Source organism: Pan troglodytes, chromosome 8, assembly GCF_028858775.2.
Source record: "Pan troglodytes isolate AG18354 chromosome 8, NHGRI_mPanTro3-v2.0_pri, whole genome shotgun sequence".
NCBI lineage: Eukaryota > Metazoa > Chordata > Mammalia > Primates > Hominidae > Pan > Pan troglodytes.
In genome coordinates, this window is record NC_072406.2 from 81,210,116 (window position 1) to 81,225,688 (window position 15,573).

General features: G+C 39.2%; 1 protein-coding gene across 1 annotated transcript in view; it reads left to right on the forward strand.

Moving 5' to 3' along the window:
- The window catches only part of KIFBP (kinesin family binding protein), a 28,254-nt gene that overhangs the window by 10,671 nt on the left and 2,010 nt on the right, over nucleotides 1-15,573 (forward strand). Inside the window, 5 exon segments of the mRNA NM_001280409.1 lie at nucleotides 1,008-1,106; nucleotides 5,610-5,689; nucleotides 6,294-6,477; nucleotides 9,423-9,507; nucleotides 11,487-11,602. Of these exon segments, the coding sequence (NP_001267338.1) occupies nucleotides 1,008-1,106; nucleotides 5,610-5,689; nucleotides 6,294-6,477; nucleotides 9,423-9,507; nucleotides 11,487-11,602 (564 nt within the window).

A 15,573-nucleotide genomic window follows, 5' to 3' on the forward strand; every position in this document is an offset into this window, starting at 1 on the left:
AAAAAAAGGTCTCTGGAAGAGCATAGTATTTTGAAAGTATTATATGTTTCTGATCCATCTTTGTCTATTATCTCAGAAATCTCAGCATGGCTTAGCTGATTGTTCCTTACTCAAAGGCCCACATCATATTGTTGACCTGCTGGGGCTCGCAGTAATACTTGAAGACTGGGACGCCGGGAGGATCCATTTCCAACTTACTCACGTGGTTGTTGGCAGGATTCAGTTCTTCACAGGCTTTTTGACTGAGGGCCTCAGACTGTTGACCTCTCTCATTTCCTTTCCATATGGGCTTCTCCATAGGGTGGCTCACAACATGGCAGTTGGCTTCCTTAAGAAAGAGCAGGCAATTGACCGGGCGCGGTGGCTGACGCCTGTAATCCCAGCACTTTGGGAGGCTGAGGTGGGTGGATCATGAGGTCAGGAGATCGAGACCATCCTGGCTAAAACGGTGAAACCCCGTCTCTACTAAAAATACAAAAAATTAGCCGGGCGTGATGGCAGGCGCCTGTAGTCCCAGCTACTTGGGAGGCTGAGGCAGAAGAATGGTATGAACCTGGGAGGCAGAGCTTGCAGTGAGCTGAGACCATGCCACTGCACTCCATCCTGGGCGACAGAGCGAGACTCCGTCTCAAAAAAAAAAAAAAAAAAAGCAGGCAATAGATAGCATCCAAAATGGAAATCAAGGGTTTTGTTAACTAATCTTGGAAATGACTTTCCATCACTTCTGTGATAGTCTAGTCGTGAGAAGCACATCACTAAAACCAGCCTGTACTCAAGGGGAAGAGGTTACCTAACAGCATGAATACCCCGAAGCAGGGATCATTGGGGGTTAATTTTAGCAGCTACCTGCTGCACTACATAAGGTCAATATCATTGTGAATAATTAATTCATTGGTAATCCAACTCTACTATTTGGTTGGTTATAAGTATTGACTTCAAAACTATGAAAGTTACTTTAATTGGAAGTCTTATATCATTGTTTGTTTCTCTTTTTCTTTATTTTCCAGAATAACCTGGGTATCTTGTGGTCTGAAAGAGAAGAAATTGAAACTGCACAGGCTTACCTAGAGTCATCAGAAGCACTATATAATCAGTATATGAAAGAGGTATGTTACATGTCAGATAAGTTTTAAGTTTTGATTGAAACTAGTTAAGAATTGATAGTAAGAATCCCTCATTCGTAATATTGGTGTGACTCTTCACTGTGCCCTAGAACTTCTCTATAGAGCCATCTGGGAAGTCACCTAATAGCTGAAATTATTGCATATTAAAGACTTCAGGGTTTTAAAAAAATAATCCTTGTATAGGACATAATGGCAACCTAGTCTAAATACAATTATAAAGGAAATATTATTCTAGTGTTATCCTAAAATACTATTTGCATGTTTTTGTATTTATAATCTAAACATTCTATTTTAGTTTTCCATGAAAATAGCACTACTTGAAGGAAACAAGAACTACTTTAACAAAACATCTGAAATCTTTGAAGCAATGGTTCTCAAATGTTAGCACCCATCAAAATCTGGAGAGCTCATGAAAGCACAGCAGACTGGGCATCCAGGCTCTGATTTAGTAGTTCTGGGGTGGGGCCTAGGAATTTGCATTTTTAATAAGATCCTGCCTGGGTGATGCTTAAATGCTGCTGGTCTAAGTACTATACTGTACTTTGAGAACCACTGCTTCAGGGCAATGGTTTTTCAATGATTTTTTTTTTTTTTAACCCGTGAAACCCTTCTGAAAATGCAGCATATAAAAATTGATTGAGTTACGCTGGTTAAGCAGGTTAGAAGGACCCAGAGCCCACTCCACTACAGATTCTTCCTCCTCCCCACTGCAGTAGCACAAAAGAGATGCTGTAGAACTTTTAGGGGTCTGGGGAGCCAACATTGAAAACTCTCACTTTAGGGGTCACAGCCTGCAAAGGTGACAAGCCACTGTGTTACCATCTGTTTCCTTAATAAACTTTTTTTTAATATGAAAGGGAAATTATCAGGCACAATATTTTCTTGTGGATTACTATTTGTCACAGCTATCTGCTTTAAAAATCCATTAATACGTCTGAGCATGGTGGCTCATGCCTGTAATCCCAGCATTTTGGGAGGCCGAGGCAGGTGGATCACTTGAGATCAGGAATTCGAGACCAGCTTGGGCAACATGGTGAAATCCCATCTCTACTAAAAACACAAAACAGCAGGCATGGTGGCGCACGCCTGTAGTCCCAGCTACTCAGGAGACTGAGGCAGGAGAATCGTTTGAACCTGGGAGGCAGAGGCTGCAGTGAACTGAGATCACGCCACTGCACTCCGGCCTGGGCGACAGTGAGACCCTGTCTCAAAAAAAAAAAAATCCATTAATAAAGTGCTTTTATAACATTAAAAAAGTTGAAATAACATTAGGTATCACATAAAAGAGACTAAACATACAAAATTATGTTTGCTAAATTCATGCGTCAGAATGCTTGACTGCAAAAGGATATAAGAAGCTCGGTATGCCTGTAATCCCAGCACTTTGGGAGGCTGAGGCTGGAGGATCACTTGAGCCCAGGAGTTTGAGACCAGCCTGCGCAACACAGGAAGACCTCATCACTACAAAAAATTAAAAAATTTGCCAGATGTGGCACACACTGTAGTTTTAGTTACTTGGGAGATTGAGGCAGGAGGGTCGCTTGAGCCCAGGAGTTTGAGGTTGCAGTGAGCTATCATCGAACCACTGTACTCCAGTCTGGGTGACAGAGCAAGATTCTGTCTTTTTTTTTTTTTTTTTTTTTTCTGAGATGGAGTCTCGCTCTGTTGTCCAGGCTGGAGTGCAGTGGCGTGATCTCGGCTCACTGCAACCTCCACCTCTTGAGTTCAAGTAATTCTCCTGCCTCAGCCTCCCAAGTGGCTGAGATTATAGGTGCCCGCCACCATTCCCAGCTAATTTTTGTATTTTTATAGAGACCGGGTTTCACCATGTTGCCAGGCTGGTCTCAAACTCCTGACCTCAAGTGATCCGCCCACCTCAGCCTCCCAAAGTGCTGGGATTACAGACATAAGCCACCATGCCCAGCCTCGTACCTTGGCATTTTAACTTTCTTCCTGAAGTACTAACAAGAGCAGAGTGCCACAAAACCAAATAGAGATATTAGTCTACCCTTTCTTGCTTTTAGGCTCACAGTCTTATATGTGAAATTGTTAATTTAAAATGTAAAGTCTGAGGCCAGGCACAGTGGCTCACGCCTTTAATCCCAGCACTTTGGGAGGCCGAGGTGGGTAGATTGCTTGACCTAGAAGTTCAAGATCAGCCTGGGCCACATAGTGATACGCTGTCTCTACAAAAACTAAAAAAAAATTAGCTGGGTGTGGTGGCGTGTGCTTGTGGTCCCAGCTACTTGGGGGGCTGAGGTGGGAGGATGGCTTGAGTCCGGGAGGGCAGTCCAGGAGGTCAAAGCAGCAGTGAGCGAGGATCCTGCCACTGCATGCCAGCCTAGGTAACCAAACAAGACCCTGTCTCAAAAATAACTAAAATAAAATGTAAAAGCTGAACACGGTGACTTACACTTATAATCCCAGCACTTTGGGAGGCCGAGGTGGGAAGATTGCTTGATGCCAGGAGTTCAAGACCAACATGAGCAACAAAGCAAGAACCCATCTTTACCAAAAAAAAAAAAAAAAAGTTACTAAGCATCAATAGTATTTCATTAAAAATAGTATTTATATGGAAACATAACACATATAGTGAAATTCCTTGTGTTTAGTTGTACCTCTATTTCAGTTAAAAGAAGAGACTGATTTGACTGTTAATATTACGTATGATGTGTGAAAGCCATAACAGTGAAGTATGTACATAAAATAATATATTGATTAATTCCCCTCATCTAGACAGGGGTAAGCATGGTAAGCAGCCCTCGGAATTGTTGAACAGTTCTCTGAAGAATTACTTATCTATTGTGTTTGCCTTGGGCCTTGCTTCCTGTCTTAGTTGTTTTTACTTTATGTGAATCCTGGGAGCCCACGTTGTGATGCTTTTAGTGTTTACATCCAGAATGTAAAATCATATTTTTATGAAAGACGTTGTTCCTTTTTGAGTTTAATGAATTCAGTTAAAAGCAAGAGTGTGTTTCTAGATGGGACTATCCTCATAGAAGTAGAATGAGGCAGAGGTTAGGTAGTTCTGTTTTGGAAGACGTAAGAGGGGGTTGTAAGTGATTTATAAATATTACTTAATCCTCATGAGATAGATACTGTTATTACCCTTATTTTATAGATGACTAAACAGAAACACAAGAGATCAAGTGACTTGCCCAAGGCAATAAATAATGGAATCTTGTTTTAATGTCCCTGTATTGAAAGGGGGTAATACACTTTTGTTATTTCCTTGAGAAAAAAATATTAGAATAAATATTAAAATCTCTCATTTGATTTTTATTAGTGGTCAGTTTAGAATACTACTACTGTAGAAATATATACTTTTTTCCTATTTGTTTTGCTTATGCATGTTTTTAAAAGAGCCCTTTTACCAGACAAAATTGCCATTTGAAATACTTAAAGAGGGGTCGGGCACGGTGGCTTACACCTGTAATCCCAGCACTTTGCGGGGGCTGAGGCAGGCGGATCATGAGATCAAGAGATTGAGACCATCCTGGCCAACATGGAGAAACCCCGTCTCTACTAAAAATACAAAAATTAGCTGGGGGTGGTGGCACGTGTCTGTAATCCTAGCTACCCAGGAGGTTAAGGCAGGAGAATCGCTTGAACCCGGGAGGCGGAGGTTGCAGTGAGCCGAGATCGCACCACTGCACTCCAGCCTGGCGAAAGAGCGAGACTCCATCTCCAAAAAAAAAAAAAAAAACTTAAAGAGGCTGGGCACATTAGCTCATGCCTGTAGTTTCAGCACTTTGGGAGGCTGAGGCAGGAGGATCACTGGAGGCTAGGAGTTCAAGACCAGTCTGGGCAACAGAGCAAGACCCCCATCTCTAAATAAATAAATAAGAATTAAAAAAAGAAAAAATACTTCAAGAATTATATATGTCTAAAAGCAGATTGGTGGATTTTTTGCATATTTGCAGTTTAACTGCAACAACAGTAAAATTTTGTCAAATGTGAACTTACAGGGTATCTTTTATTTGTTTGACTCAGATTTTATGGTTAAGAAAATTACTTGTTGAGCTGGGTGCAGTGGCTCACGCCTATAATCCTAGCACTTTGGGAGGCCAAAGCAGGTGGATTGCTTGAGCCCAGGAGTTTAAGACCAGTCTGGGCAACATAGCGAAACCCTGTCTCTACAAAAAATATAAAAATTAGCCAGGACTGGTGGTGCACACCTGTGGTTCCAGCTACTCAGGAGGCTGAGGTAGGAGGATTGCTTGAGGTGGGAGGATCGGGAGACAGAGGTTACAGTAAGCCGAGATTGTGCCACTCCACTCCAGCCTGGGTGACAGAGACCCTGTCTCAATAAATAAATAAAAATTTAAAAAACAGAAAATTACTTCTTGAGTAACATAAAAATGAACTAGGAAAAAATGAAATGTATTTGGCTTGTAGAAGTTGATTTCTCCAGGTCCTCCAGAAGAGGGCACTTGGTGTTTACAGTTTAAAACTTTAAAGAGCTTTTGTTTTTCTTAATTGTAGGTTGGGAGTCCTCCTCTTGATCCTACTGAGCGTTTTCTTCCTGAAGAAGAGAAACTTACTGAACAAGAGAGATCAAAAAGGTGAGTAGGTATAGAAATCAGCCCTTGCAAATATTTCCACATATCATAGATTAGTGATTGTTCAAAAAGTCACTTATAAAGGTTATAGAATGTGGATTCTGACAGGAGTAAAACCTCCATTTACCACTTACTTGTTATTTGACCTTGTTCAAACCTGAGACTCAGTTTCCTTATCTGTCAAATAGATACAATAAACAAATCCAGCTCAAAGGGTTGGTGGGATAATCAAAATAAATATATATGAAATTTACTTATAAAACGTAAACCGTGGTCTGGACACGGTGGCTTACACCTGTAATCCCAGCACTTTGGGAGGCTGAGGTGGGTGGATCACAAGGTCAGGAGTTCGAGACTGGCCTGACTATTATGGTGAAACCCCGTCTCTACCAAAAATACAAAAATTAGCCAGTCATGGTGGCAGGCGCCTGTAATCCCAGCTACTCGGGAGGCTGAGGCAGGAGAATGCTTGAACCCAGGAGGCGGAGGCAGTGAGCCAAGATCGTGCCACTGTACTCCAGCCTGGGCAACAGAGCGAGACTCCGTCTCAGGAAAAAAAAAAACAAGTAAACCATTACACAAATATTGGTTTATTTTTTCTTTACAGATTTGAAAAGGTTTATACTCATAACCTATATTACCTAGCTCAAGTCTACCAGCATCTGGAAATGTTTGAGAAGGCTGCTCACTATTGCCATAGTACACTAAAACGCCAGCTTGAGCACAATGCCTACCATCCTATAGAGTGGGCTATCAATGCTGCTACCTTGTCACAGTTTTACATCAATAAGGTAAGCTTCTTGAAGTAGTTACCTAACAGAGTACCAATAGTGAGTATAAAAATAGAACCAGTAGTACCTTGAAAATACTGTCTTTTAAAAACAGGTAGCTTGTATTTTATGATGTACAACTGAACCCGAAAATGCAGCCCAGTTTGCCCATGTACTAAAATTTTGTAGCTTTTTGTTGTATGAATTATTTTGAGTTTTAAAATACCGAGTTTTATCATTGTTTTACATGTTACCTAAGACCAATTCTTTTTTTAACATAGGCACGCTATCTCAACTCATTTTAGTGAGATATTACCTTAAATTGCAGATTTTACCTTGTAGATATAGCTTTATCTTTACGTAATGGTAATCTCATAACTCTGAGAATTTGACTGAGGAAGTTGACTGTTAAATGTGGGCTTTGATAAAAGCATGTGATGCATGTCAGTTATTTTTCAGAATTAACTCTGTAATAATTTTTTAATGTTGGAAATATGTCTGCTGAGTTCCAAAGTTCTAGGTCTTTATACCATACTTCTTTTGGATTGTTATACAGGGACAATGTTTTTGAGCTTCTTAGTTGTTTATCAGAATTTCTCATAAAAATTTAAAAAAGCATTGCTCACATCATGTTGGTGTACTCTTAATTGACCCATTTATTCCTTTAATCCTTGAGAGTTTTTAATGCTAAAATAATTTTACACCACCTTTTCTAACCAGATTTTCCTATTAATCCTTAATAAGACATCTCAGCAATATAAATTACTTTTATTTATATTTCAAATTCGCAAGCCTCTCTGAAATTTTGGTAGTTCTCTGCTTATCAGAGTTCCTTCTTTCATCTCTCTGGTAACCTGCTGCCTTATCCTTGGGCCTTTATCCTTTTTGAGCATTTCGTTAGCGTTCGTTCTGTAAATGCGCCCGATGATTAAAGTATTGTCCCACAGAATTTCATTCAGAAAAGCTATTAGCAGGAGAGAAAGGGCTGTGGTGACTGCAGCATCGCTTCTAGGACTTTGGTCTAAGATCAAGTGTGTAAGTAACGCTACTGCATATATCAGAGCATTCAGTTAACTAATTCTCATGAATCCATTTCATTGTCCTCATCCAAAGTGTTATCCAGTGCCTCCGCTTGTGACATCTTTTTTACAGCTGTTGGAGGCCCCTTATTCATTCTGTTTAGCAACTTTAAAATTACATATTCACTGTGACTTTAATTTATACTTAAAACTCCATGGAAATTGGCAGTACTAAGATATCTAGATATTAAAGTGTGATTAAAATTTAAAGTTGTTAAGCATCACTTATGTGGAGCATGCAGTAATTTTCATGAGACCTCCCACACCCTGCACTTTTATTTTTTTACCAAAATCTTTTTTAAGTTTTTGTTAAAACCAACTAAGTCGTATTGCAAAAAGAGGGATTTGAACCATGTTTTTAAAAATGCAATTGTCATTTATATCATTGTCATCTTCATCTGATTCCAGTGATGAGGTTTTGCTACTTGGTGAATCCCTACCTGGCAGCTGCTAAAGTCCCACATTTACCAGCCACCTAGAGGGCATAAGACACTCACTGTTCTAGCAGTGGTTGCTCACAGGGAGCCAATCTGGACAAAGCTGAAATGACGATAAATGTTAAGGGATTGGATTATAGAGAGATAATTAAAGTTTCATTATATAAACACTAACTTTCTTTTGGCTTTTAAGATTTAACACATTTTTATCTATAGATGTTGCTGGGCTAATACCACACGTGTCCAGCTATTCTCAAGATGGCTTCTGAATTTGCCATAATGGAAAGATACATTTAATGCTGCAATTTTAAAGTTATAGCCAACCATTTAAAGCCTTTCAGGTATTACTAATATTAAGTAGACATTCTATTTAATGAGGGTGGCTTCCAACTAAAAGTTGGACTTTAACTTTGAACTTCTGCTGGGTGGTCCTTTGACTTACATGACAAATACAAAATGTTTCTATTAACAAGGAGATCTTCTCTAATTGTTTGAGAAGTTTGCCATGCCCGGAATTGAATTATGAAGTCTTCAAGAGTGTTGGTAAAGCAGTTCCATAAGGTTCATCTGTAGAAGTCTGTTGACTTTAAAACTTGGTGGGAAGCCTTATTGTATGCAAAGTTTAAAGATTTTAGAACACAGGAATATCTTTTTACCTGAGTTTATCCTATTTGCCTTTGTATAGTAGGATGTAAAAGGGCTCTCTAAACCTAATAAAAATTAAATCCTCAGGCTGGGCAAGGTGGCTTACATCTATAACCCCAGCACCCTGGGAGGCCAAGGTGGGAGCATTGCTTCAGGCCAGGAGTTGGAGACCTGTTTAGGCAACATAGAGAAACCCCAGAATTAGTCAGGCTTGGAGGCTAAAGGTGGGAGGATCCCTTAAGACCAGGAGGTTGAGGCTGCAGTGAACTATGATTGTGCCACTGCACTCCAGCCTTGGGCCAGAGTGAGACCCCTGTCTCGTAAAAAAAAAAAAAAAAAAAAAAAAAAAAAAAAATATATATATATATATATATATATATATATTCAGTCCTCTGACACAATGTAAATAGTCTAAGAATTTATTGTGCATGGGATTTTGGCTACTTAGACTGAACCTAAAGGAGTTTTTGAGACAGTTTAAGTCTAGGATGACAGCCATTCCTGTATATCTATTGATTATATAAGGAGAGCTAACTTTCAGTTGGCAGTTGTCTTTCAATCCGAGTGGATTATTATTAAGAGTTTGGGGGCATTAATATTTTAACCTTTGAGGTTACATTTTAACCAGATAATATGATAATATATCTTTTATACCTTCTGAATGATCTGCAACTCTACAGGGCCTCCTTTGTAGTATTTTTATCTGATTTTATACCTTTTCCCATATTAAAAGAAATTATGCAAGTATCAGTTGCAAATAAAGCTGTGTGATAGTTGCATTCACTGTTGTTTATTTCCCCAATAGCTATGCTTTATGGAGGCCAGGCACTGTTTATCAGCTGCTAATGTCATTTTTGGTCAAACTGGAAAGATCTCAGCCACAGAAGACAGTAAGTTTACCTTTGCATGTTTTACATAGCTTTTAAAAAAAGTTTTATTTTGAAATTATTTTAAACTTTTGAAAAGTTGCAAGAACAGAAGAGCTATCATATGCCCTTCTAAATGCACCAATTTTTAGTATTTTCCTCGCTTGGAATCAAATTTTATTTTTCTCTCTGAACCATTGGAGAGAAGGTTACATACATTAGGCTCTTTTACCCTTTCATACTTTAGTATATATTTCCTAAGAAGAATATTTTCTTACATAATCATAGATCATTTATCAAATTCAAGAAATGTAACATTGGCCAGGCATGGTGGCCCACGCCTGTAATGCTAGATTTTGGGAGGCCAAGATGGGAGGGGCCAGGAGTTCAAGACAAGCCTGATCAACATAGTGAGACCCCATCTCTATGTTTTTAAAGAAATTAAAAAAAAAAAAAAGTAACATTGATACAATTCTTTTATCTACATTGCATATTTCTATTTCATCAGTTGTTGCCATAATATTCCTTCTAGCATTTGTTTGCCAGTACTGGATTATACAGTTCAAGATTGCATAATGCATTCAGTTGTCACATCTCTTCAGGCATTTTTCATCTGGAATTGTTCCTCAGCCTTTCTTTCCCTTTCATCACTTAATATTTTTGAAGAATATAGGCCAGTTATTTCATAGAATTACTGCCAGCTGGGGTTTGTGTGATGTTTCCTTATGCCATGATTCAGATGATATATTTTTGGTTGGAATACTACATGCATAAGCGATGTTGCCAAATACCCATCTTTTTAAGTATAGTGTTTCCTTTAGTCTTAGAAAATCACAGTTAACATGTGTCTTTGAGTCATTTAACAGGTTTTTAAATAAGTTCATCATTTTCTTTAAAAATAGTTTATTTTTAAAAATAGTTTGATTCTATTACTCACTGTTGAACAGTTTCCAACCTTCTTATGATGTTTTAGATGTTGAAACATCATGTCTTCCTTACAAATGGACATTCTAATTGTGGATCTGAAAAATGCAGAGACTCTTAAGAGCTAAAGGAATGTACATTATCAAAGTAAATAGTTGCTTTCTCCCCTAATATATTAACTACATTAATTATAGATTAGTTGAAGTCTAAGAGGCACTTGTCTCAAAAAATGAATAAAAACTAAATTGCTGAGATATTATTTAATAATTCACTTTATTTAAAGTAATATTGTGAGATATTATTTTGTTTTTACTCTTCACAATAGCTGAAAAAAATGACAGTGACCAGTGTTTTCAAAATGTTCTTATTGAGCATTCTCATATATTGTTGGTTGGCATATTTGTTGAAAATAATTTGGCTGTATGTTGTGAATTATTTAAAATTGTGTAAACTCTTTTACTCAGTAAATTCCACTTCTAGGAACCTGCCCTAAGGAAGAAATCCAAAATCCAGACAGATTTTTGCACAATTATACTCATGTTTCGAGTTTTAAAAAAATGTGTGTATGTGTATAAACTTTACAAACCTTTGTGTTGACAGCTGACTTTCAGTAGATTACAGCAAGAAAGCTGCTCTGCTATGTATGACACTCTGACCCAGAAGCAGGTCATCTGAATAGTTTAGCACCAGGTTCTCCACAACCATCTGTTGTGTGACATAGACGTTTTTGTGATAGTAAAGAATTGGAAACAACAAATTCCAGGTTAGAATTAGAAGAATGGTTAAATAATAGAATATCTATTTAATTGTATATAATGGTGTACTTAAAAATGAAGCTAAGAGTTGATAATGATATGAGTAAAGTGTTTGTGGTACGAGAAAGAAATATGCAAAAATAATAGTGAGTGCTTCTGGGTAGTAGGATTTGGGGGGGGATCTTCCCTTTTCCCCAAGCCCCCTGCTTCAGTAAAGATCTGTTACTTTTATAGTCAGGAAAAAGTGATATTAAAAAAATTACAGTACCCAATGAAAATTACAGTTGTGACCATTAACTTAAACAAATCACATGTATATTTTAGCTCCTGAAGCTGAAGGAGAAGTGCCAGAGCTTTATCATCAAAGAAAGGGGGAAATAGCAAGGTGCTGGATCAAATACTGTTTGACTCTCATGCAGAATGCCCAACTCTCCATGCAGGTAATGCAGTCAGAAGCTGCCTTTTTCTTTCTTAAATGAGGAAATTGTAAGTAAAAACTCATAGTGGGGATTGTGCTCATTGGGGTCACATTGTGTTTAATATGAAAGGTGTGTAGAATGTTTTCGTAAATATTTCTTTCTTGGTTTTAAATCGTATTCTTCGAATTGCTTGAATCCGGGAGGCAGAGGCTGCGTGAGCCGAGATTGGACCACTGCACTCCAGCCTGGGCAACAGAGCGAGACTCCATCTCTAAATAAATAAATAAATAAAATAAATCTTACTCATCATTCAAGGCCTATCTTAAATACTACCTCTTCCTTGAAGACTTTTCTTTGGTTAGAATATAAGCTTCTTGAGAGCTGGGAACGATATCATATTCTTTTTTTTTTTTTTTTTTTTTTAAGACAGGCTCTCGCTCTGTTGCCCAGGCTGGAGTGTGGTGGCATGATCATGGGTCACTGCAACCTTGGTCTCCCCGGCTCATGCAGTCCTCCCACCTCATCCTTGGAGTACAGGCGTGTGCCACCATATCCAGTTAATTTTTAAATTATTTTGTAGAGACTGGCTCTCACTGTGTTGCCAAGGCTGGTCTTGAACTCCTGGGCTCAAGTGATCTTCCTGCCTTGGCCTCCCAAAGTGCTGGGATTACAGGTGTGAGCCACTGTGCCTAATCTTTTTTTTTTTTTTTTTTTTTTTTTGAGACGGAGTTTTGCTCTGTCGCCCATGCTGGAGTGCAGTGGTGTGATCGCAGCTGCAACCTCTGCTTCCTGGGTTCAAAGGATTCTCCTGCCTCAGCCTCCCGAGTAGCTGGGATTACAGGTGCCTGCCACCATGTCTGGCTAATTTTTGTCTTTTTAGTGTAGATGGGGTTTCACCATGTTGGCCAAGCTGGTCTCGAACTCCTGACCTCAAGTGATCCACCCATCTCGGCCTCCCAAAGTGCTGGGATTACAGGTGTGAGCAACCACACCTGGCCAAGCCCTTACTAATCTTTATATACTTCCCAGTGTTATCTTACACACAGCATGGACTTGATAAAATCTAAAAGGGTAGACTTTTAAGAAATAGCTCATGTAATAGTTCAAAAATAGAAGCAGAACTGATGGCAGTGAAGAGCATGGACTCGAAATACACTAGGTAGGTATGAACTCCAGCTCTGCCGCTTCGTAGCTATGTCTTTGTGGCAATTTACTTAATATATTTTTGCCTCTATTTCCTCACAAGTAAGTTGGAGATAATAGTACTTAATACTGTTGTTATGAGAGTTAAATCAGTATATATTAAGGCCTCGGAAAAGTGCCTGAGACATACTAAGTCCTTAATAAATGTTAACTACCATCATCATTATTAATTTATGCCCAATCCTAGTTTCTAAGCACTAGGGAGGATAATAAAATTAATCATTTAGATGCAATATACTAAGTGTAGATACATAGGAAGCTTTCCTGGGGGATTCATTGTGCTTTTATTTTTTTATATTGTGTATTAAAGTATGATAATTTTTTTTTTTTTACATGGGACTCTGCTTGATAAAAGTATAATAATCTTTAGTGGTTGTATTAGTCTGTTCTCACACTGCTATAAAGAACTACTTGAGGCCAGGTACAGCGCCTCATGCCTATAATCCCAGCACTTTGGGAGGCCAAGGTAGGTGGATCACTTGAGCCCATGAGTTTGAGACCAGCCTAGACAACATGTTGAAACCTGTCTCTACCAAAAATACAAAAAATTAGCCAGGCATGGTGGTGTGCACCTATAGTCCCAGCTACTGGGGAGGCTGAGGCAGGAGAATCACTTGAGCCCAGGAGGCAGAAGTTGCAGTGAGCCAAGACTGCACCACTGCACTCCAGCCTGGGTAACAGAGTGAGACCCTGTCTCAAAAAAAAAGAACTACCTGAGACTGGGTAATTTATGAAGAAAAGAGGTTAATTGACTCACAGTTCCTCAGGCTTAACAGGAAGCATGACTGGGAGCCCTCAGGAAACTTAGAATCATGGCGGAAGGCGAAAGAGAAGCAAGCATGTCTTACCATGGCAAGCAGGAGAGAGAGAGAGGGCAAAGGGGGAAATGCCACACTCTTCAAAACCATCAGATCTCATGAGAGAGCTCACTCATTACCACAAGAACAGCAAGGAGGAAATCTGCCCCCAGTGATCCAGTCACCTCCCACCAGGTCCCTCCTCCAATTTAATGTGAGATTTGGCCAGGGACACAAATCCAAACCATATCAGTGGTAAATAATATAGAACCTTGTGAAACTACTAAACGAAAGAAAACCAAACAAACCAACCTCAACACATCAGAAGCATCGGTCTTGAAAAGATGAAGATAATTTTAGAGGTCAGAGGGTAAAGAGGAGGCATATTAAGGAAAGACAGGAAGTAGGGAGAATAACTGTGGGGCTTTATGTCTAGAGAATTTGGAGCCAGGAAGAGCTGTCAAGTTTATTCTGGTCAGGTAAAGAAAGCTGGAAAAGGAGGGTTGCAGGGACTATTGGAGCAAAACAGTAGGCGAATTTAAATAAGCATCCTAGAGAGAACATGTAAGTAAACAAGCAGCCCAAGAAGGAAGTATACAAGATTTAGAGACTTATGATCTACATTTGAAGTAATTGTGTCAAGCAAAACGCACTATGATTTGACCCTTACCTTTCATTTAGTTGATGTTTCTAGTCTGGGAACTTAAAACTTCATCACTTGGTTAGTTTAAACTCACATATTTGCCATGCTACTACACTACTCAGATTTTCCTTAAACCCAGTTTTGTTCTTTGAGATGGGGTTTCTGTCACCCGGGCTGGAGTGCAGTGGCATGATCTCCGCTCACTGCATCCTCCACCTCCCTGGCTCAAGCAGTCCTCCTACATCAGCCTGCCAAGTAACTGGGACAACAGGTGTGTGCCACTGTGCCCGGCTAATTCTTTGTATTTTTGTTAGAGACGATGTTTTACCATGTTGCCCAGGCTGGTCTTGAACTCTTGAGCTCAAGCGATCCACCCACGTCGGCCTCCCAAAGTGCTGGGATTACAGGTGTGAGCCACTGCGCTCACCCCTGACTTTATTTTTTAACCTTAACTTCATCCTTTATCATCTGTATATTTATCTGAAAGACCTTCTTCAGTTCAAGCTTTAAGACATACATAAATTTATTCAATTAAGTATTTATTTATGCCAACCCTGTGCTAGTCATTGGCCAAGGATACTATGATGAACAAAAATGAACCTAGCCTTTAACTTCATGTAAAAGTACAATTTTGCTAAGTTCCACAAAGGAGAGACACATGATATGAGAAGGCACAATAGGAGGAAATAAAAAGCAAGCTCTGGGGATGAGTAAGTAGGAGTTACCTAGACTGAAGAAAAGAAGGCACACCATGTCGAGGAGCTGAAGCAGCATGTTTAGAAGGTCTGTGGCGTAAGGGAGGATGATATCAGAAGGGATGGAGCAAAGGCTGTGAGGTTGGAGCTGAGGGAGAGGGAGTGTGATATAAGCTAAAGTTAGAGTTAGAAAGGGGCTGGAGCAATCAAGGCTTTGAAGCATTGTTGTCTTCATCTTCTGAGCATTTGGAAACCTTGAAGGGTTTGTGGAAAGATCATTGGTGAGACAGTGTCAAGTGAAAAGAAGAAAAGGCCTTGGGATCTATTATTTATTTTTATTGGCCAAGAAGAGCTTACCCTATTTCTTAACCACCTTAGTTATTCTTTCTTTTTTTATTTGCCCCCCCACCCCCACCCCCAAGAGGTAGAGGAGATAAAACTTTAACTAGGAAGGTAGATTTAACTCTTTGTTCACTTTGATGTCTTTAAGAGACCTAGAGCATTTCTGTCTGATATATTTCACTAAATAACTAATAGCATAAACATGGTAGCATTAATCTTAATGGCATCCTTGTGAAACATTTTTATGATGTAGATTACAGTCTTTTTGTTTGTTTGTTTGTTTCTTGAGATGGAGTCTTGCACTGTCACCCA